This window comes from Pogoniulus pusillus, chromosome 23 (genome assembly GCF_015220805.1).
Source record: "Pogoniulus pusillus isolate bPogPus1 chromosome 23, bPogPus1.pri, whole genome shotgun sequence".
Classification (NCBI taxonomy): Eukaryota; Metazoa; Chordata; class Aves; order Piciformes; family Lybiidae; genus Pogoniulus; species Pogoniulus pusillus.
In genome coordinates this window covers 1,457,829-1,484,595 of record NC_087286.1, presented here as the reverse complement: position 1 = coordinate 1,484,595, position 26,767 = coordinate 1,457,829, and the positions used below count along the sequence as shown (strand labels likewise).

General features: G+C 51.2%; 1 protein-coding gene across 1 annotated transcript in view; it reads right to left on the bottom strand.

The window, feature by feature from the left end:
* Window positions 1–26,767, bottom strand: part of LOC135185551 (macrophage mannose receptor 1-like) — a 71,430-nt gene that overhangs the window by 15,596 nt on the left and 29,067 nt on the right. Inside the window, exons 14-23 of the mRNA XM_064162331.1 lie at window positions 24,184–24,271; window positions 19,119–19,266; window positions 16,665–16,700; window positions 16,369–16,544; window positions 15,242–15,309; window positions 11,511–11,611; window positions 7,171–7,307; window positions 5,120–5,234; window positions 4,517–4,713; window positions 3,421–3,511 (exon numbers count right to left, since the gene is read on the bottom strand). Of these exons, the coding sequence (XP_064018401.1) occupies window positions 3,421–3,511; window positions 4,517–4,713; window positions 5,120–5,234; window positions 7,171–7,307; window positions 11,511–11,611; window positions 15,242–15,309; window positions 16,369–16,544; window positions 16,665–16,700; window positions 19,119–19,266; window positions 24,184–24,271 (1,157 nt within the window). The remainder of the gene's footprint in view (window positions 1–3,420; window positions 3,512–4,516; window positions 4,714–5,119; window positions 5,235–7,170; window positions 7,308–11,510; window positions 11,612–15,241; window positions 15,310–16,368; window positions 16,545–16,664; window positions 16,701–19,118; window positions 19,267–24,183; window positions 24,272–26,767) is intronic.

The window sequence follows — 26,767 nt, the reverse complement described above, 5'->3', positions numbered from 1 at the left end:
CCAACAAAACAAAACCGAACCAATCAAGCAAAACCCAACAAACAAACCCCAACCAATCAAACAAAACCAACCAATCAAACAAAACCCAACCAACAAACAAAACCCAACCAACAAACAAAACCCAACCAACAAACAAACCCCAACCAATCAAACAAAACCCAAGCAATCAAACAAAACCCAACCAACAAACAAAACCCAACCAACAAACAAAACCCAACCAACAAACAAACCCCAACCAATCAAACAAAACCCAACCAATCAAACAAAACCCAACAAACAAAACCCAACAAACAAAACCCAACCAATCAAACAAAACCCAACCAACAAACAAAACCCAACCAATGAACAAAACTCATCCAACAACCAACCAACCAACAAACAAAACCCAACCAATCAAGCAAAACCCAATCAATAAACAAAACCCAACCAACAAACAAAATGCAACCAATCAAACAAAACCCAACCAACAAACAAAACAAAACCCAACCAACAAAAAAAACCCAACCAATCAAGCAAAACCCAATGAACAAACAAAACCCAACCAATCAAGCAAAACCCAACCAACCAGCAAAACCCAACCAACAAACAAAACCCAACCAATCAAGTAAAACCCAATCAACAAACAAAACCCAACCAATCAAACAAAACCCAACCAATCAAACAAAACTCAACCAATCAAGCAAAACCCAACCAACAAACAGAACCCAACCAATCAAACAAAACCCAACCAATGAACAAAACTCATCCAACGACCAACCAACCAACAAACAAAACCCAATCAATCAAGCAAAACCCAATCGACAAACAAAACCCAACCAACCAACAAAACCCAACCAACAAACAAAACCCAACCAATCAAACAAAGCCCAACCAACAAACAAAACCCAACAAACAAAACAAAACCCAACCAATCAAACAAAACCCAACCAACCAACAAAACCCAATCAATCAAGCAAAACCCAACCAACGAACAAAACCCAACCAACAAACAAAACCCAACCAATCAAACAAAACCCAACCAACAAACAAAACCCAACCAATCAAACAAAACCCAACCAACAAACAAAACCCAAGCAATCAAACAAAACCCAAGCAATCAAACAAAACCCAACCAATCAAACAAAACCCAACCAATCATATAAAACCCAACCAACAAACAAAACCCAACCAGTGAACAAAACCCAACCAATCAAACAAAACCCAACCAACAAACATAACCCAACCAATCAAACAAAACCCAACCAATCAAATAAAACCCAATCAATCAAACAAAACCCAACCAATCAAACAAAACCCAACCAACAAACAAAACCCAACCAACAAACAAAACCCAACCAGTGAACAAAACCCAACCAATCAAACAAAACCCAACCAATCAAACAAAACCCAACCAACAAACATAACCCAACCAACAAACAAAACCCAACAAACAAAACCTAACAAACAAATCCCAACCAATCAAGCAAAACCCAACCAACGAACAAAACCCAACCAATGAACAAAACCCTACCAACAAACAAAACCCAACCAATCAAACAAAACCCAATCAACAAACCAAACCCAACCAATCAACAAAACCCAACCAATCAACCAACCAACAACCCCACCTTGAAACCTCTGTACCTAGAAAACAACAGACCAACAAACCAAAGCCTGAATCAAACCTGTTGTGCAACATGGACTAAATGTATTCATGTAAAGAGCAGAGTGAGAGGAGAGGACACATCCTGGCTGCCCTGAGGATGCCCTGAGGTGCCCTGCACCTACCTATTAGAAGCCTGACGAGTGCAGACTAAGAGTTATCAAAATAGCATTTGAGCCACCCTGCTCTAAGTGCTTTAGAAACTCCCTATGTTCTAGCTCACAGCTGGTTCTGCACACTGCTGGAGAGGACTTAGAATCACAGAACTGTTTCAGTTGAATCTCATCCAGTCCAACCATTCTCCAACTCTGCCAAGGCTAAGGCTAAACCATAGCCCTCAGCACCACATCTCTGCCTCTTGGAAATACCTCCAGGGATGGGCATTCAACCACCTCCCTGGGCAGCCTGAGTCAGTTCTTGAGAACCCTTTCTGGGAAGAAGATTCTTCTTATATCCAACCTAAGCCTCCCTTGGTGCAACTTGAGGCCATTTCCTCCCATCTGCTCAGAAGGCAGGAGAGACCAATCCTCACCTCACTCCAACCTCCTCCCAGAGAGCTGTAGAGAGCAATGATGTCTCCCTGAGCCTTGTCTTCTCCAATCTAAACAACTCTGGTTCCCTCAGCTGCCGTGGGCTAGACAATTGAGATATTTACTGTTGTGCACTGCTGTCACAACCTGAGGTTTGATGTTTGACATTAACAGATCACCACTGGCCAGTGGCTCAGATTCATCAGCCTGCAGGCTGCCTGTGCACTGGAGCCAGGCAGTTGGTACTGCCACCCTTGAGGGTCTGTAGCTGTATTCAGAAGGGATTATTCCTGGGATTAAGCAAACATAAAATGCCACCCTTAACCTCTCTGTTTGCAGTGCAGGGAGAGGGGATGCTCACGGGCTGTGCTGAGGGCAAACAGGCTGTTAGAGCAACTGCAGGTGGGGAGCAACCCTTTTTACTTAGGCTGCACCAAAGGTGAAGTAAAGTCGGTTAGCTGTGCTTTGCCCTCTTCACTGCCATGAAGGCCAGGTTGGATGAGTGACCTGTTCTAGTGGGAGGTGTCCCTGCCTGTGGTGGGGAGTTGGAACTGGATGAACTTTGAGGTCGCTTCCAACCTAAACCCTTCTGTTTCTGTAGTATGGCTGAGCCCCAGGAGATCTGCATAACTCCATCTCCTCAGCAGGACAGTCAACATTCACTATTCATTTTAGTGTCAAAACTCAGCAAGAGATTCTTGTTGGGAGGAAGTTCCTCACAGCAAAAGTGATTGGCATTGGGATGGGCTGTCTGGGGAGGTGATGGAGTGCCTGTCCCTGGAGGTGCTGAAGAGGACGATAGGATGAGGCACTCAGTGCCATGGGTTAGTTAATTAGAAGCTGTTAGGTTGGACTCAAAGATCTTGAAGGTCTTTTCCAACCTAATTCTGTGATTCTGTGATTCTGCTCTGCTCAGGCAGCCTGGAGCATGAGGACATCAGTGCAGGAGCATGGTTTGACTGCACTTAGGGAGGCTGCATGGGAGCCTCATCTTTCCCTGAGAAGTCCATTTCCATTTCTTGTTCTCTAGAATTACCAGTGCTGCAGGGACAACCAGCCAGGTCTGAGAGTGGTTCTCCTCCAGAGACTCCTGTGGGACAAGTCAGACTCTACACATAGCAGTCTTAAGACTAGTGGAGCTCTGAAAGCCTGAGAGGCTCAGAACTGAGAGCAACTGTGTTGGTTTGTACATTCAGCTCATCTACCTGAGATACCTCTGCTGAGGAGCCTGGGATAAACAGAACTCACGTGGATCCATCTGGCACACGTAGCCTGCTTCGTTGTCACAGCTGCTATCCCTCCAGCTGCCATCTGACCTCACCAGGGAGACACAATCTGTCTGAAGGAGAGGGGCAGATGCATGGCCATTACAAAAGGCTATCAGCAGGTGAGCAGATCAAGCTCCTGTACTTCTGGTGTCAGCCTGATGGCAGGGAAAAGGGAAAGGGGAAAGGGGAAAGGGGAGGGGAGGGAGGGAAAAGGAAGGGAAGGGAAAGGGAAAGGGAAAGGGAAAGGGAAAGGGAAAGGGAAAGGGAAAGGGAAAGGGAAAGGGAAAGGGAAAGGGAAAGGGAAAGGGAAAGGGAAAGGGAAAGGGAAAGGGAAAGGGAAAGGGAAAGGGAAAGGGAAAGGGAAAGGGAAAGGGAAAGGGAAAGGGAAAGGGAAAGGGAGGGGAGGGGAGGGGAAGGGAAGGGAAGGGAAGGGAAGGGAAGGGAAGGGAAGGGAAGGGAAGGGAAGGGAAGGGAAGGGAAGGGAAGGGAAGGGAAGGGAAGGGAAGGGAAGGGAAGGGAAGGGAAGGGAAGGGAAGGGAAGGGAAGGGAAGGGAAGGGAAGGGAAGGGAAGGGAAGGGAAGGGAAGGGAAGGGAAGGGAAGGGAAGGGAAGGGAAGGGAAGGGAAGGGAAGGGAAGGGAAGGGAAGGGAAGGGAAGGGAAGGGAAGGGAAGGGAAGGGAAGGGAAGGGAAGGGAAGGGAAGGGAAGGGAAGGGAAGGGAAGGGAAGGGAAGGGAAGGGAAGGGAAGGGAAGGGAAGGGAAGGGAAGGGAAGGGAAGGGAAGGGAAGGGAAGGGAAGGGAAGGGAAGGGAAGGGAAGGGAAGGGAAGGGAAGGGAAGGGAAGGGAAGGGAAGGGAAGGGAAGAAGAGGATTTCACAGCAGGTCAAATGGAAAGTAGAAAGTTGCTCTTCTTCACAGGCCAGGTATGTCTGGTGTGTCTGTAATTGTTGCCAGGTGATTTGCCAAGCCCCAGCCCCCTACAAAAGGCCTTGCTTCAGCACCACATTGCTGTTGTCACTTCCCTTGCTAGAAAATCCCCTGGCTGCCCAAGCTCTATAGGTGACTGCAATGTCCTGTACCTCTATGCTGACACCTGTCAGGCTTTCATACTCGTAAAGGTCAAAATAGCTTTGTACAGCTTCTGGTGCACCATCAGCCCAGTTGGTGTAGGAAACACTGCTGCCGTCTGCCCACATAAAGGTGAACTCTCTGTTGATGTCATTCATCCCAATCCAAACATCAACTGTGGCATCTTTTAAGTGATAGAAGAGGAAAGCTGGAAGGAAGCAAAGAGTTCTCATTAAGGAAAGTTCATCACAACCAACCCAAAGCCAGGGAAATGTGCAAAACTCCATCAATGGGGCTGGATGGGTGCATCAGAACAATGAATCCAGCAGATCAAAGGGGATTCTCCTCACCCTCTGCTCTGCCCTGCTGGGGCCCCACCTGGAATATTACCAGCACTCCCCAAATCCTCTTCTCTCAAGCTAGTCACTGCCCAACCTATACCAGCACCTGGCATTGCCTCATCCTAGCTGCAGGACCTTGCACTTGGTCTTGTTGAACTTCATGATGTTGGCTTGGGCCCAGCTCTGCAGCCTGTCCAGGTCCATCTGGATGGATCCCTTCCCTCCAGCTTGGTGCTGTCTGCCTTCCCCTTTGAGCAGAGGCTCTGAATGTACCTTGCACTTCTGCATTTGGTATGCTGGCCAGGTTTCCTCCCAGATGGATGCAAGCATCTCGTGCAGCATGCCAGGTAAGCATTCTTGTTGTGTTGGAAGAGAACATTTTGAAGCACTGGGGAACAAAGCAGAAAGGTATTTCATTGCACTGAGCACAGATGGGAACTGCTGGGTGTGCCTAATGTCAGTGAGCTCTGGGTCAATTGCATCTGCAGGCAAACCTTAAATCCCCTCACAGCACAAGGTGGAATTCAGGAGTGCAGTAGCAGCTGAGCTGACTGGGCTGATGGCAGGTATGCAAGCCCTTTGCACATCCTCACCTGCCTGCCCCCTGCAATAACAGAGGGATCATTTGGAAGCTTTCTGTGACACTGATGCAGGGAATCACAGACTCACAGAACACATCCAGTTGGCAGAGCCCTCCAGGCTCACCCAGCCCAAACCCACACCCAGCACTGCAGCCTCAGCACTAAGCCATGGCCCCAAGCACAGCTCCACAGGCTGCTGCAACACCTCCAGGGTGCAGCACTGCAGCACTGCCCTGGGCAGACACTGCCAATGCTTGAGAAGCCTTCCAGGGCAGAAAGATTCCCTAAGGTGCAGCCTGAGCCTGCCCTGCCTGGGCAGCTTGGAACCATCTCCTCTGCTCCTGGCCCTTGGCAGCAAGCAGCAGAGGCTGGGGTGGTCTCTCCTGTGCCTTCTCCAGCTTCCAACGAATCGTTTGGGTTGGAAGGGACCTTTAAGATCATCCAGTCCCAGTCCCTCCCTGCCTTGGCCAAGGACAGCTCCCACCACACTTCCCAGGGAGAGGGCCTCCATGACTTCCTTAGCAACCTGTTCCAGTGTCTCACCATCCTCACTGTAAATAATTTCTTCCTAATACCCAGTCTAAATCTCTGCTCTTCCAGCATCTGGCCACTGCCCCTCACCCTGTCACTACAATCCCTTGCAAAAAGTCCCTTTCCAGCTCTCCTGTGTCAGTGCAATCAGTGCCTGTGGTTACAGCTGTTCATGCCCCAGAAACATTTGCAAAGCCTTTGACACATGGACTTAGCAGCCCGGGGCTGTGAGACTGTCACTGTGCATGCAAAGTTGACAGGACAGCCTCTAGCAATTGGAACTTCCACTCAGACTGGTACAATTTCTGCTGCTACAGCAACGAGGGCTTCCAGACCACGTCTGGATGTAAAAGTGTGCTCAAAACCACTGCCATTTGGCATTGTCTCTCTGAGCCCCAAGCTTTGGTGACCTTGTGCAAACCAGAAGGGTCACTCAGATACACTCTAAGTCACCCCACCTGAAGGGCTGTGCTTTACAAGAGTGTCCATTACACAGTTCAGCTTCTAATATAAATGCTGAGAACAGGAGAGGAGGAGAAGGTATTTTTAGAGCAGTTGCAGTGTGCCTGAAGCCAGCAGACAGTTCCTGTTACTGCATTCCTCTGCAGGCTTCAGGGTCACCTCCACCTCCAGCAATGCCCAGCCATGCAGCCAGCAGGTTCTGACTGGGTGATTGAGCTTCAGATTTCTTTTATAACCACAAAATCCTACTTCTTTCCAGTTCTCTTGCTGTCCACTTGCACTGCTTTACACAACTGACCTGTCCCAGGTTAAAACCCCCCTGGGGACTAGAAGGTTGTTACTCAAGCTCCCAGTGCTGCTCTCTCTTTATAAGCTCAGCTCGAGGCCAGCTTGTTCTCCTCTCCCTCCTCTTGCCCTGTGGTGGCTGAGAGCTGCTTTCATTGGGACAAACATGAAAGCAGTAGGCCTGTTTTGGGACCTCCAGAGGCTTAAGTTTCAGCCTCTGGGATGGCAGAGGTGTTGGGTGGGTGGAGATTAGAGCACTGAGGAGCACAGATTTAGTTTTGGGCTGGGGGAAAATTCCAGGGGGTTCACCCTGGATGCTGTATCTGCTTTGTAATTTATTTCCTGTATCCCTCTCTCTCCAAAAATAATTCTGTTTTTTTTTTCCCCTCCAGTTCATTTGAGAGCTTCATTTCTGTTGGCTCTCATTAAAACCCATGACATTCCCCACGGCACCTGGGGACATACCTTGTAGTGAAAGAAAACCCAACTCTCTGGACACCCTCCAGAAGGCAGTGGGGAGGCAAATGTTGAGTTAACAGAACTGTTATGCTTTTCACAGATGAATTTGTGGGGGGAGCCACAGTTTACATCATTCCACAGACCTAAAAGTAATTAGACTGAATAAGCAACTCAAGACCTTGAAGTGTTTGTAACAATAATTTATCACTTCTGAGTTAGAAAGAGGCTGATGTCTGCACTTTAGAATGTGCAAGTGAGTGAAAGAGGCACACAACATCCATGCCCTCAATGCAGCTCTTTCACTCACCTTCACAATGTAAAGTCCGTTTTTTTAGAAGCATAGAATCATAGAATCAGCCAGGTTGGAAGAGACCTCCAAGCTCATCCAGTCCAGCCTATCCCCCAGCCCTATCCAGGCAACCAGACCATGGCACTAAGTGCCTCATCCAGGCTTTGCTTGAAGTCCCCCAGGGACGGTGCCTCCACCACCTCCCTGGGCAGCCCATTCCAATGCCAATCACTCTCTCTGGGAAGAACTTCCTCCTGACATCCAGCCTAGACCTACCCTGGCACAACTTGAGACTGTGTCCCCTTGTTCTATTGCTGGTTACCTGGGAGAAGAGGCCACCCCCCACCTGGCTGCAATGCCCCTTCAGGTAGTTGTAGACAGTAATAAGATCACCCCTGAGCCTCCTCTTCTGCAGGCTGCACACCCCCAGCTCCCTCAACCTCTCCTCATAGGGTTTGTGTTCCAGGCCCCTCACCAGCTTTGTTGCCCTTCTCTGGGCACCTTCCAGCACCTCACCATCTTTCTTGAATTGAGGAGCCCAGAACTGGACACAGCACTCAAGGTGTGGCCTGAGCAGTGCTGAGTACAGGGGCAGAATAACCTCCCTTGTCCTACTGCCCACACTGCTCCTGATGCAGGCCAGGATGCCATTGGCTCTCTTGGCCACCTGGGCACACTGCTGCCTCATCTTCAGCTTACTATCTATCAGTACCCCCAGGCTTTTTTTACAAGCAAAAGATGTTGTTTGACCAAAAGAAAGATGTTTACAGGCTTCAGCTGCTCAGCACTGGTGGTTGCATTGGGTTGGAAAGCTCCCACAAAGGACCTTTTGCCCAACCCCATGCACTCAGCAGAGACACTTCCAGCTGGAGCAGGCTGCCCAGGGACACAACAAGGCTGATAATGAATGTTCCCAGGGATGGGATTTCAACCACATCCCTGAGCAATCTGCTCCAGTATTTCACTACCCTCACTGTGCAGAGCTTCCTCCTGAAGTCCAGCCTAACCCTGCCCTGCTCCAGTCCAAACCATTGCCTCTCATCCTATCCCCTCAGGCCCTTCTGAACAGTCCCTCCTCAGCCTGGCTGGAGGTCCCCTGCAGATATTGAAATGCAGCTCTCAAGTCCCCCTGAAGCCTTTGTTTTCCAGGCTGAACAGTCCCAACTCTCCCAACCTGTCTTCATAGGACAGGTTCTCCAGCCCTCTGATCATCTTGGTGCCTCCTCTGGATCCACTCCAGCCAGTCCATATTGCTCTTCTGCTGGGGCTCCATAGCTGGACACAGCAGTGCAGGTGAGGCCTCAGCAGAGCAGAGGGGCAGGATCTGCTCTCTCCATCTTTGCCCCTACTGCTTTGGATGTAGCCCAGGCTAGGTACTTGACCATGATGTGTTCAAGCTATGGCATCAGCACATCACAGGCAGCCATGAGAATATACCAGAGAGCAAATTTGGAAAGAAAATCATAGAATCACACAATCACAGGATGTCAGGGGTTGGAAGGGACCTTGAGAGCTCATCCAGTCCCACCTCCTGCTAGAGCAGGACCACCCAGGGCAGGTTGCACAGGAACACATCCAGGTGCATCTTGTACGTCTACAGAAAGACTTTCACTGGAGGTTTGACTTGAACATAAGGGAAAGCCTCCTTACTTTGAGAGTGCTGGAGCAGGCTGACCAGAGAGGCTGTGAAATCTCCTTCTCTGAAGCCTTTCAGAACCCACCTGAACACATTCCTGTGCAGTCTGCTTTAGTTGAGCCTGTGCTAGCAGTGGGGTTGGACTGAATGACCTCCAGAGGTCTCTTCCAAGCCCTACCACTCAGTGATGACTCTGTGATTGGTGTCTTCAGGCAAAGGCAGGATTTCAGGTGGCATTGCTGAGTGAATTTGTTCTAAACTTGAGCGACTGGCTCCCTCACACAGAGACTGTGGGACACTCATTGGCCTTTGCTAAGTTACCAAAATACAACCAAAAGGAAAACTTAGCTCCAGAATTTGCAAGGCTTTACATTTAAAAGGAGTTATAAGCATGTAAGAGGGCCTCAGGGAATCAGATGTGTGTGTCTCTTTCCCCCCTTAACAAGGCTTTTGACACTCCCTCCTGTAACCTCCTTGTGAGCAAGATCAGGGAGTGTGGCATAGAAGATCAGTCAGTGAGATGAGTTAGGAACTGGTTACACAATAGAGTGCCAAGAGTGGTGATCAGTGGTGCCAGGTCCAGCTGGAGAGCTGTGACCAGTGGTGTCCCCCAGGGATCAGTGCTGGGGCCAGTCCTGTTCAGCATCTTCATCAACGCCATTGATGAGGGCACAGACAGACAGAGTCTGCTCAGCAGGTTTGCTGCTGACACCAAGCTGGGAGGCCTGGCTGAGACAGCTGCAGGCTGTGTGGCTACCCAGAGAGATGCTGGGCACAGAGGAACCAGATGAGGTCTAACAAGGACAAGTGCAGAGTCCTGCACCTGGGGAGCAATAACAAACTGCAGCAGTCCAGGCTGGGAGGTGACTGCTGGAGAGCAGCCCCAAGGAGAGGGACCTGGGAGTGCTGGGGGAGAACATCCATGGCACAGCAATGTGCCCTGGGGGCCAAGAGGCCAATGGGGTCCTGGGGTGTATTAAGCAGAGTGTGTCCAGCAGATGGAGGAAGGTTCTCCTCCCCCTCTACTCTGCCCTGGTGAGGCCTCACCTGGAATATTTAATCCAGTTCTGGGCTTCCCAGTTCAAGAGGGACAGGGATCTGCTGGGGAGAGTCCAAGTGAGGGCAGTGAAGATGATTAAAGGGCTGGAGCACTGCCCTGTGAGGAGGGGCTGAGAGACCTGGGGCTGATTGGTCTGGTGAAGAGAAGACTTGGAGGGGATTTAATCAATGTCTATACATATCTGAGGGCTGGGAGTCAAGAGGGAGGGGACAACCTACTCAGTTGTGCCCTGGGATAGTACAAGCAGCAATGAGTATAAAGTACAAGACAGGAACTTCCAGCTCAACATGAGGAAGAACTTCTTGACTGTAAGGGTCCCAGAGCCCTGGCACAGGCTGCCCAGAGAGGTTGTGGAGTCTCCTTCTGTGGAGCCTTTCCAGTCCTGTCTGGATGTGTTCCTGTGTGACCTGTGCTGGATTCTCTGGCACTGCTTTGGCAGGGGGTTGGACTCTATTATGTATGGAGGTCTCTTCAAAGAATCATAGAATCAGCCAGGTTGGAAGAGACCTCCAAGATCATCCAGTCCAACCTATCACCCAGCCCTATGGTCTAGCAAACCAGACCATGGCACTAAGTGCCTCATCCAGTCTGTTCTTGAACACCTCCAGGCACGGCGACTCCACCACCTCCCTGGGCAGCTCATTCCAATGCCAATCACTCTCTCTGACAACAACTTCCTAACAACATCCAGCCTCAGCCTCCTTGGCACAACTTGAGGCTGTGTCCCCTTGTTCTGTTGCTGGGTGCCTGGCAGAAGGGTAGCCCCACCTGGCTACAGCCTCCCTGCAGGTAGCTGCAGGCAGCAATGAGCTCTGCCCTGAGCCTCCTCTGCTTCAGGCTGCACACCCCCAGCTCCCTCAGCCTCTCCTCACAGGGCTGTGCTCCAGGACCCTCCCCAGCCTTGATGTCCTTCTCTGGACACCTTCCAGCACCTCAACATCTCTCTTGACTTGGGGAGCCCAGAATTGGACACAGCACTTAATCATGTGATCCTGTGATCCTCCCTGCAATGGACCTTCAGCTCCCTGTTTCCTGTAGCTGTCATAAACGTTTTCATAAGTCCTTAGGAGCAAAGGCAGACTGCACTCAGCTTTTTTACTTGGAGGAGCACTGAAAAGCCCTGTAAAGAGGTGCAGCATCAATCTTACAAATGCAGATAGAGACACCTGTGTGAAATGATGCATGCTACTGAAAGCTCCCATCCTAGAGGCTTAGACTCTTCCATGAGCAGCAGCTGCAGCAGTTGCTGAGAAGCCGTTGGCTTGTCACTGGAAAAGAATTGCAGAAGACAAGCACAAAGCAGAAGTTGGGCAGGCCTACGTCCAGGCAGAGAGAAGCCAAAGTTTAGCCTTGTTGCTTACCTGTCTCTGCAAACATCACCACACAATTCTCCTCCTTATTTGCAAAGTTGGGTTCGTTAGGAGCCCAGGCCACGTAGGTGACTGGAGTGCCATCTAACCAGCTTAAAGAGAAGATAAACCAGTAGTTACTGATGAATACTCTGCAAGTGTGAGAGGAGGATCCTACTTAACAGCTCACCATTAAGAAGGTCCATGATCATTAACGAGAACTGGCTGCAAGTGGAAGGACCAGGGCAGATTTGTCTCTCCTGGTTGTCCTGACTAGGAGGAATTGGTTTAAACCACTGCTACGTGCAACACAGAAAATAAAACACATCAACGGTCTGGGTGAGGGAATGAGAGCAGCCTCAGTAGCCTTGCAGAAGGGAGGGAGTGTTGATGTGCTTAAGGGTAGGAAGGCTCTGCAGAGGGAGCTGGGCAGGATGGATTGAGGTAGTTGTGTGAGATTCACCAAGGCCAGGTGCTGGGTCCTGAGCTTGGGTGGCAACAACCCAGTGCCGCCCTCCAGGCTTGGGGCTGAGTGGCTGGAAACTGCCCAACAGAGAAAGACCTGGGGGTGTTGGTCAGCAGACAGGTGAAGATAAGCCAGTGTGTGCCCACATGTGTAAGAAGGCCACCAGCATCCTGGCCTGGATGGAGAATAGTGTGGCCAGCAGGATCAGAGAAGTGATTGCCCCCTGGACTGAGACACATCTTGAGTCCTGGGTTCAGCTTTGGGGTCCTCACTCCAAGAAGGACATCGAGGTGCTGCAGCAGGTCCAGAGAAGGGCACACATCTGGGGAAGGGTCTGGAGAACAGGACTGGGAAGCAGCAGCTGAAGGAGCTGGGGGTGTTTAGTGTGGAGAAGAGGAGGCTGAGGAGAGACCTCATTGCTCTCTACAGCTGCCTGGGAAGAGGTTAGAGCCAGGTGTCTGCTGGTCTCTTCTCCCTAGTAACAAGTCACTGGATGAGAGTTCTCAAGTTGTTCAACAGAGGTTTAGGTTGAAAACTTCTTCCCTGAAAGGGTTCTCAAGCACTGGCACAGTCTGCCCAGGGAGGTGTTTGATCTCTGTCCCTGGAGGTGTGAAGGGATGAAGAGATGCAGTGCTGAGGGCCATAGTTTAGCCTCAGCCTTGGCAGTGTTGAGTTCATAGCTGAACTTGTTGACCTCAAAGGTCTTTCTCAGCCTAAAAGATTCTGTGGTTCTGTGTTTACAGGCAGGACATCATCTTCCAACAGAAACTATTTTCAGTTATCCATAAGATGTAATAGAAGGAAGAAGTTTTCTTTCTCTTAACCTAGTCCCTGTTATGCTGCTCTGCCTGAGCAGCACTGATCCTTCCATAGATGCAAACAAGGACAAAAATGCCACTGGAATGAGCTATGTCCATGGGTTACTTTCATTAAGCCTTGTGTCTGGAGACCACTGAACATCCTGTTACTTTAAATCCACCCTCCATAAAGTGTTAGCATGAAGTAATTTTCTTTCTGCTTTTCACTTCAGTATGTTGCTGTTGAAGAAAGAAGAGTTTGGCACAAGAGTTTTAATCAATAGTTCAGTATTTGGGTCACTCAGCCAGAAGTGGCAAAGGAGTTCATCTCCCTGCTTCATCTCCTCCTGCTGCTGGTAGACTTAATCTAAACAAAGAAGAGGTGCAGTGGAGCCAAGCAAAGCCAAATCTCCCAGAAAAGCAGTGGCAGCCTGGGCAGCATCCAGAGCAGCATGTGCAGAGATGGAGAGAGGAGATCCTGCCCCTTTGCTCTGCCCTGCTGAGACCTCACCTGCTCTGTTTCATTTTCATCCTTCCTCAGGAGTGCAGCTTCCTGCACTGACTCACGCACTGCCAGCTTGCTTCTCCCTCTTTCTCTTCCTGCTTTCCCAAGATCAGCCATCCACAGTCAGGGAGCAGTGGTGTTAAACCCAAACCTTCAGGTGGAGAACCTTTCACCTCTCAGCTGGGTAGGCAGGCAGTGCCAGTGACATGCTTTTAGCTTAATTCTGAGCTTATTTGTGTTATCCTTTCTGGAATGTTTGTTAATTTCTACTGACTTCTCCCCTGGAATGGGAGTTTTCTGAGCCCACCTTAAAACCCTCCATCAGAGGCAGCTTTTGTACTGATTTGTACTGATCTTCCTAATCATAGAATCAAAGAATCAACCAGGTTGGAAAATATATCCAGTCCAACCTATCATGCAGCCCTATCCAAGCAGCTAGACCATGGCACTGAGTGCCCCAGCCAGTCTGTTTTTGAGCACCACGAGGGAGGGCCACTCCACCACCTCCCTGGGCAGTCCATTCCAATGCCAATCACTCTCTCTGACAACAACTTCCTCCTAGCATCCAGCCTGAACCTTCTCTAGCACAGCTTGAGGCTGTGTGCTCTTATTCTGATTGCTCCTTGCCTGGCAGCAGAGCCCAACCCCACCTGGCTACAGCCTCCCTGCAGGCAGCTGCAGACAGCAATGAGCTCTGCCCTGAGCCTCCTCTGCTACAGGCTGCACACCCCCAGCTCCCTCAGCCTCTCCTCACAGGGCTCTGCTCCAGGCCCCTCACCAGCTTCACTGCCATTCTCTGGACACCTTTCAGTATCTCAACATCTCTCTTGAATTGAGGATCTCTCTGAAGCTATGAGATATAAAAGCATGACAATTCTAGACTCTGCTCTGTAGAGAGTGTTTGCAGTGTGTGCCATAGGTATAAAATTCAGCCTAGTAAGAAATTGCTCCAATTTCTGGGGTGAAGCTTTGAAAAAAAATCCTTTCTCCTGCTGTTGAAGCAAGAGAAAAAAATCCTTTCCTCTTTCTCTTTTGAGAACACTGTTAGAGAGCAGAACACTTCAGAGAGCCCTGGCCAAGGTGAGGCCAACAGGATGAGGACTGACAAGGCTACACTTTGGCTACTCTAACCTCATGCAGCTGCAGACCAGGGTGAGTGGCTGGAGAGAGCCTGGCACAGAGGGAGCTGGCAGTGCTGGGTGACAGCAGCTGGGCATGAGCCAGCAGTGTGCCCAGCTGGCACAGAAAGCCAGTGGCATCCTGGCCTGGACCAGGAGCAGTGTGGGCAGCAGCAGCAGGGCTGTCATTCTGCCCTGCCCTGGCACTGGGCAGGCCTCACCTCCAGCTCTGTGTGCAGCTCTGAGCCCTCACTGCAAGAGAGACATTGAGGGGCTGGGGTGGGGCCAGAGGAGAGCAACGAAACTGGGGAGGGGGCTGGAGGGGAAGGCTGATGGGGAGAGGCTGAGGGAGCTGGGGGGGTTCAGCCTGCAGAAGAGGAGACTCAGGGGGACCTCAGCACTCTCTACAGCTACCTGAAGGGAAGCTGTAGTCAGGTAGGGATCAGGCTCTGCTGCCTGGCAACTTGTGCCAAGAGGAGAGGGCATGGCCTGAAGCTGTGCCAGGGGAGGGTTAGGTTGGGTGTTAGGAAGCACTTCTGATGGAAAGGAGAATTAGACACTGAAATGGACTGCCCAGGGAGGAGGTGGAGTTGCCATTCCCTGGAGTTGTTTAAGGAAAGCTTGGATGTGGCACTTGGTGACATGGTCTGGTCCATGTGGTGCTGTTAGGTCATAGGCTGGACTGGATGATCCCAGAGGTCTATTCCAGCCTCAATAATTCTGTGACTGGAATATTCTAGGACCATTCTGTTCTTCTCTGTACATGGAACTGCCTCCAGCCCTTGAAAGAACTCATTTGGCTACAAAGATTGTCCTATTGTAATTCTGCATGTTATGAGCTGCAGGACTCAACTTACCTAAACTTTTTGTCAAGACTCACTTGCAGACCAATAAAGTATCCTCTGCCCTCGCTCCAGAATCCCTCCTGAAACAAAAAGGTACTACTTTGTTTTATTTATTTTTCAATAGTCTTTGAACTAGACCAAGCAGAAGTGCTCATGCCATTGGTTAGGTCCACAGAGGAGCTCCTGGGGACACCCCTAGCAGAGCAGAAGCTCCCATTTAAGGACAGCAATGCATTTACAGGCCTGGGCACAGGGGCCAGGCTTGAATCTGGGTCATCAGAGCTGAGTCCTGTGGCACTGAGGGCACTTAGGGTGGGCTAGGAGAGAAGCAGAGCTTGAGTCAGGAGCTGGTACCCCTCTTCTCATTCTCCCTCGGGGGCTGCAGCACCATCTCATGCTCCTCTCAAGTCTTCCTCTCACACCAGCTGCTTCTCAAGCCAGACAGCTGGTGCAGAGCAGGAGAGTTCAAACCCTGTGGAACCCTATCCCAGCATCCCCAATCCCTCCTTCCACTTGAATCCCAAACTTTCTGCCCTCAACTCCTTGGACAATTCCTGGGGTGGGGATTCTCCTCTAGTGACTGGAGCTGGGCTGGTTTTCCTGCCTTTAAGATGTTTTTCACAGAACCACAGAACACCAGGAACATTTGGACACCTGATTCCCAGTTTTAGCCAGGATCCATCCCTTTCATCCCACTTTTCCACCCCAAGGTGGATTTTTACTTACTGGGTGGCACCAGGTGGGAATTGGACAAAGAGCTCGAGAAAGGCTTTGGAAGGATTTTTTCACCTTGAATTTTCCTAGAAGACAACCAGGACTTGAGAAAAGGACCTGAGGGGTTTTGGTGCTGGGCTGAGTAGCGCTGAGGCTGTTTGGCTTGGGTTTGGTGGCCCCCAGCAAAGCCAGGCTTAGAATTCCCTCATTTCCAGAGTTTAAGGATCAGATCTTCCCATGAGGGGCTGCTGCTGGCAAACCTGGTGTGCTGATGTGCCAAAGGACACACTGTATGTGGGGGGTGGAAGTTCCTAGATCTCCTCCCAGGTGGATGTTGCTAGTGCCAGTGCTGATGGCTCTGCCTCCCAGCATGCAGATCCTCAGCAGCATTTCTACTGTGGGCTGTCCCCTGCCATGCTCCTTACGTTTTCCTTGAGGGCTCTCTGCAGGAACCTTCTCTCGCTATTGCTGCTGACAACAGCCAGCTCTGCAGAATGCATCCTGCAGAACTCTCGGGCTCCTTCAGCGGGGACAGCTTCGCTGCTGATGTAGTAGAGCCTGGCCCCCTGCACGGCCCAGCTGTCTGCAGCGCCTTGGTACTCTGCAAAACAGAGCAGGGAGCCTCACGTTCCGCGGCCGCAGGACACAGAAGCTCCTTTCCGGGCGATGGTTTTGACGGTGAAACACTGAGCAAGATGCAAAAGTGTGTGCCAAAACCTACCGTATGTGTCACTGGGCTCGGGCTTTAACGGCATTCCTGCAAAACAAGGTAGCAGAAGGCATCAGACCTCTTTAGAGGGGATCTAATCAATGCTTATCAATAGCTGAGGGCTGGGGGTCAAGGAGGGACAAACTCCTCTCAGTTGTGCCCTGGGATAGGGCTAAGGGCAATGGCTATAAACTACAACACCGCAACATGAGGAAGAACTTCACTGTACAGAGCACTGGAACAGACTCCCAAGAGAGGTTGTGCAGTCTCCTTCTCTGGCGCCTTCCCAGCCCTGTCTGGATGTGTTCCTGTGTCACCTGTGCTGGATTCTATGATCCTGCCCTGGTAGGGGGGTGGACTGGATGGTCTCTTTGGGCCCCTGCCAACCTCTGACATCCTGTGAGCCTGTGATTCTGTGTGGTTTGTGATGTAGCTTGTGAACGACTGTGAGGAGGAAATGAGCAAGGCTCTCTGTTGCCACTGGTTCCAAAGCAGGCTTAGCTACACAGCTCAGCTGCACGCTGTGCAATGTGCATTCCCACCTACTTCACCTTTTCTGTTGTAAGCTGTGCCTCATGTCAGCAAAGTCCTAGCTTTGGTGGATCACATTCCTGTGCAGAGCAATGGAAGGGGAAATTGCCCTTCCAGTCTCTAAGTCACAGAATCACAGAACTGTCAGGGTTGGAAGGGACCACAAGGATCATCCAGCTCCAAACCCCTGCCATGGACAGGGACATCTCACACCAGATCAGGCTGCCCAGAGCCCCATTCAGCCTGTCCTTAAAAACACCAAGGGATGAGGCTTCCACCATCATCTCCCTTGGCAACCTGTGCCCATTTCTCAGCATCCTCATTCTTCCTAATGCCCAATCTAAATCTGCCCTCTTCTAGGTTGAATCCATCCCCACCAGTCCTATCACTATCTGACACCCTAAAAGGTCCCTCCCCAGCTTTCTTGTAGCCCACTTCAGATACTAAAGGAGCACGATAAGGCCTCCTCAGAACGTTCTCTTCTTCAAACTGATCAGCCCCAACTCTCTCAGCCTGTGCTCACAGTAGGGCAGCTGCAGCTCTCTGCTCAAACCACAGTAGATTTATCTGAAACACTTCCAGCCCTTCACTAACCCATAACCCTCCAGAGGGATCATCTCAACAGGGAGAAAATTTCCACTTTAGCTCTATCAAAAAAATTTCTCATCCCCAAATATTATTAAGTAAAAGACTTCATGTGGTGACTGTGGGTTACTTCTGCTTCTTGTCGACAGGGTGAGGCACTGCTGCCTTGAATCATTGTTTTTCCAAGAGCAGCTGAATCCTGAATAGCATTAAAGGAGAACTTGGAGCACCACTGAGTCTTTGGTGCATAAAAATATTGTGTTTGGGTTTTGGCTTTGCCTGCATTAGAGTCAAGACTGTAAGGAATTCCTAACTCCTGCTTCCCACGTTACAGAAATGCAAACCAAAGCTTCTTCATATGTGAGAAGCTTGCAACCTTTGCAAGCCTTGCAAGATACGGAGTAGCTGCACATCCAGCTTCATATGAAGACAGGCATTTAGCACCCATATAGGCTGGGCAGTCACTAGCTTGAGAGCAGCCCTGAGGAGAGAGACCTGGAGGTGCTGGTGGATGAGAAGATCAGTATGAGCTGTCAGTGTGCTCTGGCAGCCCAGAGAGCAACCAGAGCCTGGGCTGCAGCAGGAGCAGTGTGAGCAGCAGGGTGAGGGAAGTGATCCTCCCTCTCTGTTCCACTCTGCTAAGACTACATCTGTAGTACTGTGTCCAATTCTGGAGCCCCTGGGACAGAAGGGCTATGGATGTGCTGGAAGGTGTCTAGAGCAGGGCCACAAGGACGATCAGAGGGCTGGAGCTGCTCTGCTGTGAGGAGAGACTGAGGGAGTTGGGGCTGTTCAGTCTGGAGAGAAGAAGGCTCTCAGGTGACCTTATTGTGACATTTCAATATCTGAAGTGGGCTACAAGAAAGCTGGGGAGGGACTTCTTAGGCTGTCAGGTAGGGATGGGACTGGGAGGAATGGAGCAAAGCTGGAACTGGGTAGATTCAGACTGGAGCTTAGGAAGGAGTTCTTCACCATGAGGATGGTGAGACCTTGGAATGGGTTGCCCATGGAAGCTGTGGAAGCCTCATCCCTGGAGGTATTTAACGTCAGGCTGGACACGGCTCTGGACAGCCTGATCTAGTGTGAGGTGTCCCTGCCCACAGCAGGGGGGTCAGAACTGGGTGATTCTTGTGGTGCCTTCCAACCCTGGCTGGTTCTATGGTTCCATGCCTCGTTTACTCCAGCCCTCCCCCCCCGGTGCTGTCACCCAGCACCCAACCTCTCTCTGGGGAACACGGAGGCTGGCAAAGTTTTCTGCTTTCCCCAGCAGCTTATACTAAAAAAAAAAAAAAAAAGCAACTTCTTGTAAAGTTTTTGAAGCTTCTTGCTTGAAGAGAAGAGTAGATCTACCTTTTTTCACCTGGCAGACCCAGTTGAGTTGCACTTCACAGACTGACAGGAACCATTTCTGAACATGACGCCAGCTGTGTTCGCGGCTGCCACACGACTTGCCCCCTCCTGAATTTCTTGGGATGGCTTCCCAGTTTATGTACCTCACCTGCAGAATAAATCATCCTTTGCACATTTCAGGCACTTCAGCAGTTGTATCCTCCATTAGCAAAGAGATGAAAAGTGGTTCAGCCTGAAAGATTCAGTCTCTCACTACAGAGAGGTGCAAATAGAGAGAAGGCAATGGGTACAAGAGGTTGTACAGCAGGGCAGTGATGGCAGTGACCAGGTCAGGCCATGGAGACCTCTTCCTCTTGATTCACATAATCACAGAATATTAGGGGTTGGAAGGGATCTCCAAAAATCACTCAGTCCAACTCACAGTCCACTCACAGTCCAACCCCCCTGCTAGAGCAGCATCACTCAGGTCAGGGCACACAGGAACACATCCAGGTGGGGTTGGAAAGTCTTCAGAGAAGGAGACTCCACAGCCTCTCTGGGCAGCCTGCTCCAGGCTCCAGCACCCTCACAAGGACAAAGTTTCTCCTTATGTTCCCATGGCACCTTCTCTGCTCCAGCTTGCCCCCAGTTTGTGCCTCAAGCTCTGGACACAAGCCAGAATAGAAAGAGAACTATAGAAACAGGACAGTTTTAATGAACTTCACCTAATCCTGGGCACAGTAATCACATGCAAACAAGGTACGTTTCACCTCTTCATCCAACTGGCCAGAGGAGACCACCAAGATGCTCAGAGGGCTGCAGCAGCTCTGCTCTGAGGACAGGGTGAGAGAGTTGGGGCTGTGCAGCCTGGAGAAGAGAAGACCCCCAGCGGACCTTGGAGTGGCCTTGCAGGATCTGAAAGGGGCTCCAGGAGGGCTGGGGAAGGACTATCGACAAGGTCTTGTCATGCCAGGAGGGGGAGGAATGGGTTTAAAGCAGAGGGGAGATTGAAAGTGGCTGTTAGTAAGAAGTTGTTTGCAGTGAGGGTGGTGAGAGACTGGCACAGGTTGCCCATGGAGGCTGTGGAGCACAGAATACGATCTTTGATTACATTCTCTGATTCTATGCCCCACAACCTCCCTGGAGGTGTTCAGGACAGATTGGATGCGGTCTTGAGCGACCTGTTCTAGTGGGAGGTGTTCCAGTCTATGGTGGGGTTTTGGAACTGGATGGGCTTTGATCTTGCTTCCAACCTAAACCATTCTGTGATCGATTCTATGATCTGTGACCTGCTTCAAAACTGCACTTTCTCAACAGCTGTCTGGTGGCAGTGACCATATTGTGCACCAATTCAGTGCTCTTCCCCTGCCTGTGGTTAATGAAGATGGGACTGTGGCTTTTGGCAGGGAAGTCCTCTCCTATAAACCTGCTGGAGTTAGAGCTGAAAACAAGTAACCTCCAGCTGGGAAGGGAGAGCCATTTGGCAGAGCCTGCTTTGGATTGTCAGAACACTGTTGCTAAGATTGCCTCCAGAACGTCAGTGGAAATAGACAATAGTCCTTGCCTGGGTTCAAAAGTAGGGAACAAAGAAGAGGAGTGAAAGCAGATCAGCATTGTCCTGCAGAAACCTTTCACAGACCTGTGATATTTGTGTGGGTACAGGAGATGCCTGCATAAAGTCATGGGCATCAATAAATTAAGGTATAGGGCTGTGTGGCAGGGCACTCCCAAGTCCCTTCCCCACTGGAGGTTTGAATGGGGTGCAAAACTCCTTTCCTCACTCCCCCCCGCCTCCAGCTCCAGGGGTTTGGAATGTGGAAAGAAGCAGGCATGAAGTCCCTTCCCTCACCCCCACGGGCTTGAACAGGGGGGAGCAAATCGTCCCATCACATCTGTGTGGCCACTGAACAGAGTCTGGGCAGGCCTTGAGGGGCATCACGAAGAGCATCTGGAAGAGTGGTGACCAGAAAGCACAGTCCCTGCTTTGGGACCGCCACAGCCTGACAGAGAATTCAATCAGAGAACAGTTTAGGGTGGGAGGGAGATCAAAGCTCAGCCAGTCCCAACCCCCTGCCATAGGCAGAGACACCTCCCACTAGAACAGGTTGCTCAGGGCCTCATCCAACCTGGCCTTGGACACCTGCAGGGAGGTTGTGATTGAATGTGATCAAAGATCATATTCTGTGCTTCTGTGCTCCACAGCCTCCCTGGGCAACCTGTGCCAGTCTCTCACCATCCTCAACCTGTGCCAGTGTCTCACCACCCTCAACCTGTGCCAGTCTCTCACCACCCTCACTGCAAACAGCTTCTTCCTAACAGCCACTTTCAATCTCCCCTCTGCCACTTCAAACCCATTCCTCCTCCTCATTCTGGCATCACCACACCTTGTCAATAGTCCTTCCCCAGCCCTCCTGCAGCCCCCTTCAGATCCTGCAAGGCCACTCCAAGCTCTCCTGGAAGCCTTCTCTTCTCCAGGCTGCACAGCCCCAACTCTCTCAGCCTGTGCTCAGAGCAGAGCTGCTGCAGCCCTCTCAGCATCTTGGTGGCCTCCTCTGCACTGGCTCCAACACTTCCATGTCCTACTTGTGCTGGGGGCTGCAGAACTGCCCCCAGGACTGCAGGTGGGGTGTGAGGAGAGCAGAGCCAAGGAGCAGAATGCCCTCCCTTGCCCTGCTGCCCACACTGCTCTTGCTGCAGCCCAGCACAGGGTTGTGTCTGGGCTGCACTCACCCTGCAGGCTCCTGTTGAGCTTTTCACCAGCCCAGACCTCCAGGTCCTGTTCCTCAGGGCTGCTCTCAGCCATTCCCCACCCAGCCTGGAGTTGTGCTTGGGCTTGCTGAGACCCAGGTGCAGAACCTTACACTTGGCCTTGTTGGATGTGATGAGATTGGCCTGGGCACAGCTCTGCAGCCTGTCCAGGTGCCTCTGGATGGATCCCTGCCTTCTAGCAGGGACTCTGCCACACAGCCTGATGAGCTGAGGGTGCACTTGAATCCTCTGTCCATGTCAGTGACAAAGATGTTGAACAGCACTGGTACCAGTACCAGCCCCTGGGGGAGGCCACTTGGCAGTGGTCTCCAGGTGGGTCTCCAGACTCCCTACCACAGGGACCTGCCTCTGCTGCGAGCTGTGGCCATCTGTGGGAGCAGTGCAGAGCAGCCTGGCTTGGCCCTGCGCTGCACCGCAGGCTCTGCCCGTGGGAGCCAGGTCTGCAGTCAGTGTGGCTCTGGCAGGTTCACTGGCATTAGAGCCTGTGGCACACGGACCCACTGCTGGATTGCACTTGCAGTTGCAGACACTGCCTCAGAGGAGCCAAGGAACCAGCTCCAAACTTCTGCTCCACCGCCAGGAGCAGCACAGACGTTCCCTAGGGCTCGGGGCAGGCTGTGGTCTGTCAGTGGGGCAGAGCTGCTTCGTGGCTAAACCTTCTTCCAGTTTTCTGATTTTACTAAATTACTGATTTGCCTATAGGCATTCTTGTTGTGCTGGTCTGAGGCTAACTGGAATATTTTAATGAGAGGAATTAGATGATAGGCTGTGAAAAGGAAACAATGCTGATGTCTGCTTCACTCATAGGCTTGCTGGGATGTATAAAAGCAAGGACACAAACACAGGTAAGGCAGAGTGTGTGACTCACTGTCGGAGTCTGTGCTTCTCTGTAGCTTGGATCTGTGCAACCCAAATAATCTTTCTGCTTCTAACCCCCACCTTGGTGCTCCTCGCAGCTCACCTTGCACGTAAGGCAGACTCTGGGATAAGGTAGAGGGGTGGAAAGAAGGTGGAAGGGTGGTTGGGAGCCCCTCCTGGGGGCTCTGGTTTCTGGGAGGGGAGTTGTGTTTCTGTATCACCTTTAACTTGTCTATTTCTGCCTATAGCTGTAACTGTTGTAACTCTCTGCTTGTACCTTGTGCTAAGCTGTGAAGATAAAGCTTCATCCCTTAGCTTCCAGCTGGCTGAGTCTAGCCTGGGTGGTTTCACAAGGGGGGGTAGGTAACACCCAAACCATCATGCTTGAGAAGATTTTTCCAAGTGAGTTAGCAGCCAAATCTAACTGGTTTGCATATGGTTTGTGGGCAGGGCTTTTTTGCAAATAAAATAACCACATATTTTATAACTCCTGTGGTTTTAATTGCCACAACCAACTCAGGATGTGGGCTGCAATTCTGAAAGATCCTGAGGCACTGGGCAGGCCTCACCTCCAGCTCTGTGTGCAGCTCTGAGCCCTCACTGCAAGAGAGACATTGAGGGGCTGGAGTGGGGCCAGAGGAGAGCAACGAGACTGGGGAGGGGGCTGGAGGGGAAGGCTGATGGGGAGAGGCTGAGGGAGCTGGGGAGGTTCAGCCTGCAGAAGAGGAGACTCAGAGGGGACCTCAGCACTCTCTACAGCTACCTGAAGGGAAGCTGTAGTCAGGTGGGGCTCAGGCTCTGCTGCCAGGCAACTTGTGCCAAGAGGAGAGGGCATGGCCTGAAGCTGTGCCAGGGGAGGGTTAGGTTGGGTGTTAGGAAGCACTTCCTGATGGAAAGGAGAGTTAGACACTGAAATGGACTGCCCAGGGAGGAGCTGGAGTTGCCATTCCCTGGAGTTGTTTAAGGAAAGCTTGGCTGTGGCATTTGGTGACATGGTCTGGTCCATGTGGTGATGTTAGGTCACAGGCTGGAGATGATGATCTCAGAGGACTATTCCAGCCTCAACAATTCTGTGATTCTGTGATCACCTCCTGGAGGATGTAGGATCATACTGGAAAATATTCTTGCTGCTTAATTAGCTGATAAGATGATTCTGGACACTGCCAGACACAGGACACAAACATGGCAAATCTTTCTGTTCCAATGTTGTACTCTTGGGAAATAACATCTGTGGCAGCACTGTGCAGAGAGCCAGAGAGGCTGAGGAGGTACAGATGATTTCCATGCATTGCAGTGTGCTGCTGGGGTTTGACTCATGAAAATAAAAGCTGACAGCCATGAAAATGCTTGCAGGGTTAATGTGTTCCTTGATGAGCCTAAAGTAAACCCTCAGAGCACATCTGCAGCCTCCCAGAGCATCTTAAGCAAATCAATTCGATGACAGGTTCAAAATACTCACCGGAGAGCCATCGCTCCAGGCAAAGCCTTCATCTGGATTCAGGGAAAAGATACCCATCCAGGCTCTGTCAGAGGGACACTGACTGGCCCTGACAAAAAAATCATCAAGCAGAGCAGTGTGTAAGCATTGAAACGAAATCCTTCCACAGGCACAAGCTTCAGCAGCAGGAGATGCAATAGAGTTGCAATGATGACCCTGGGACCTCTGGCCAGGGGCACACAGATGTGCATTCATAGAGTCAGAGAAGGCTTTGGGTTGGAAGGCAGATTAAAGGCCACCTAGTTCCAACCTCCTTAGAGATTCATAGATCCACAGAAGGCTTTGTTTTGGAAGAGACACCAAAGCTCATCCAGTTCCAACCCCCTGCCACGGGCAGGGACACCTCCCACCAGACCAGGTTGCTCAGGGCCTCATTCAACCTAGCCTTGAACACCTCCAGGGAGGGAGCAGCCACCACTTCCCTGGGCAACATTTTCCAATGTCTCTCCACTCTCCCTGGAAAGAATCTCTTCCCAATTTCCAGCCTAAATCTGCCCTCTTCAAGTTTCAATCCTTTCCCCCTCGCCTTACCAATCCAAGCCCTTGTCAAAAGTCCCTCCCCAGCTCTCCTGTAGTGCTTTCAGCTACTGGAAGGCTGCTCTGAGGTCTCCCTGGAGCCTTCTCTTCTCCAGGCTGAACAAACCAAATTCTCAACCTGTCCCCATAGGGGAGGTTCTCCAGCCCTCTCATCATCCTGACAAACCTGGTGGCCTTCTATGAACAGGTCACAACATGAATAGCTGAGAGGTGAGCAACTGATGGCATTGACCTGGACCTGAGCAAGGCCTTTGGCACTGTCCCACACTATATCCTGGACTACAAGCTGCTGACACCTGGGTTTGGTGGGTGGAGCACTGGATAGATAAAGAACTGGCTTGATGGCACCCAAAGAGTGTCTGTCAATGGGTACATGTCCCAGTGGAGGCCAGTGACAAGTGGAGACCCTCAGGGTTCAATCCTGGCACCAGTCTTGTTCAACATCTCTGTGGGTGCCATGGGCAGAGGCACTGAGTGCAGCCTCAGCAAGTTTGCTGCCCACACCAAGCTGTGTGGTGCAGCAGCCAGGCTGGAGGGCAGGGATCCATCCAGAGGGACCTGGGCAGGCTGCAGAGGTGGGCACAAGCCAAGCTCAGGAGGCTCAACAAGACCAAGTGCAAGGTCCTGCAGCTGGGTAGAGGCTATCCCAGGTGCTGGTATAGGTTGGGCAGTGACTGGCTTGAGAGAAGAGGACTTGAGGGAATGTGGAGATGCTGGAGCATGTCCAGAGCAGGGCCAGGAGGATGCTCAGAGGCTGCAGCAGCTCTGCTGTGAGCACAGACTGAAAGAGTTGGGGCTGTGCAGGCTGGAGCAGAGGAGGCTCCCAGGGGACCTTCTTGTGGCCTTCCAGGATCCGAAGTGGGCTACAAAAAAGCTGGGGAGGGACTTTTGAGGCTGTCAGGGAGTGGCAGGAGTGGGGGAGATGGACCAAAGGTGGAGGTGGGGAGAGTGAGGCTGAAGGTGAGGAGGAAGTTGTTGAGCAGGAGAGTGGTGAGAGGCTGGACTGGGTTGCCCAGGGAGGTGGTTGAGGCCCCATGGCTGGAGGTGTTTAAGACCAGGCTCTGTCCAGCCTGATCTAGGGTAAGGTGTCCCTGCTCATGGCAGGGGAGTTGGAACTGGCTGATCCTTGTGGTCCCAACCCTGCCTGATTCTATGATTCTATTCTGTGATTCTATGATCTTTGTGGCCTCCTCTGGGCCCTCTCCAGCAGGCCCAGGTCCTTCTTGTGCTGGGGGCACCAGAACTGGAGGCAGTGGTCTCAGTCCTTCCCCAGCTTTCCTGTAGCCCCTCCAGGTACTGGAAGGCTGCTTGGGAAAGAGCACTGTAAAGAGTTGAAAGAATTAATTCTGTTTCAAAAAAAGTTATTTCTCCTAGGTTTTTATACACCACTCAACTGCCAGGGCGCAGCTTCTGAGGCTGGGGTAGAACAAACTGATTTTGATAGCAGTCATGTAAATGCTCCTCTTTACCATCAGACCGCTTGAACATCTTCATCAGCTTCTCTCACCTGCACACAACACCCACCAATGACATTTAACAGCAGTTGTGACGAGGCTGGGGAGAGGCCTTGAGCACAGCCCTACGAGGAGAGGCTGAGGGAGCTGGGATTGGTTAGCCTGGAGAAGAGGAGGCTCAGGGGAGACCTCATTGCTGTCTACAACTACCTGAGGGGAGGTTGTGGCCAGGAGGAGGTTGCTCTCTTCTCTCAGGTGGCCAGCACCAGAACAAGAGGACACAGCCTCAGGCTGTGCCAGGGGAGATTTAGGCTGGAGGTGAGGAGAAAGTTCTTCCCTGAGAGAGTCATTGGACACTGGAATGGGCTGCCCGGGGAGGTGGTGGAGTCGCCGTCCCTGGAGCTGTTCAAGGCAGGACTGGACGTGGCACTTGGTGCCATGGTCTGGCCTTGAGCTCTGTGCTAAAGGGTTGGACTTGATGATCTGTGAGGTCTCTCCCAACCCTGATGATACTGTGATACTGTGATACTGTAATGGGCAGTGCTCAAAGACTC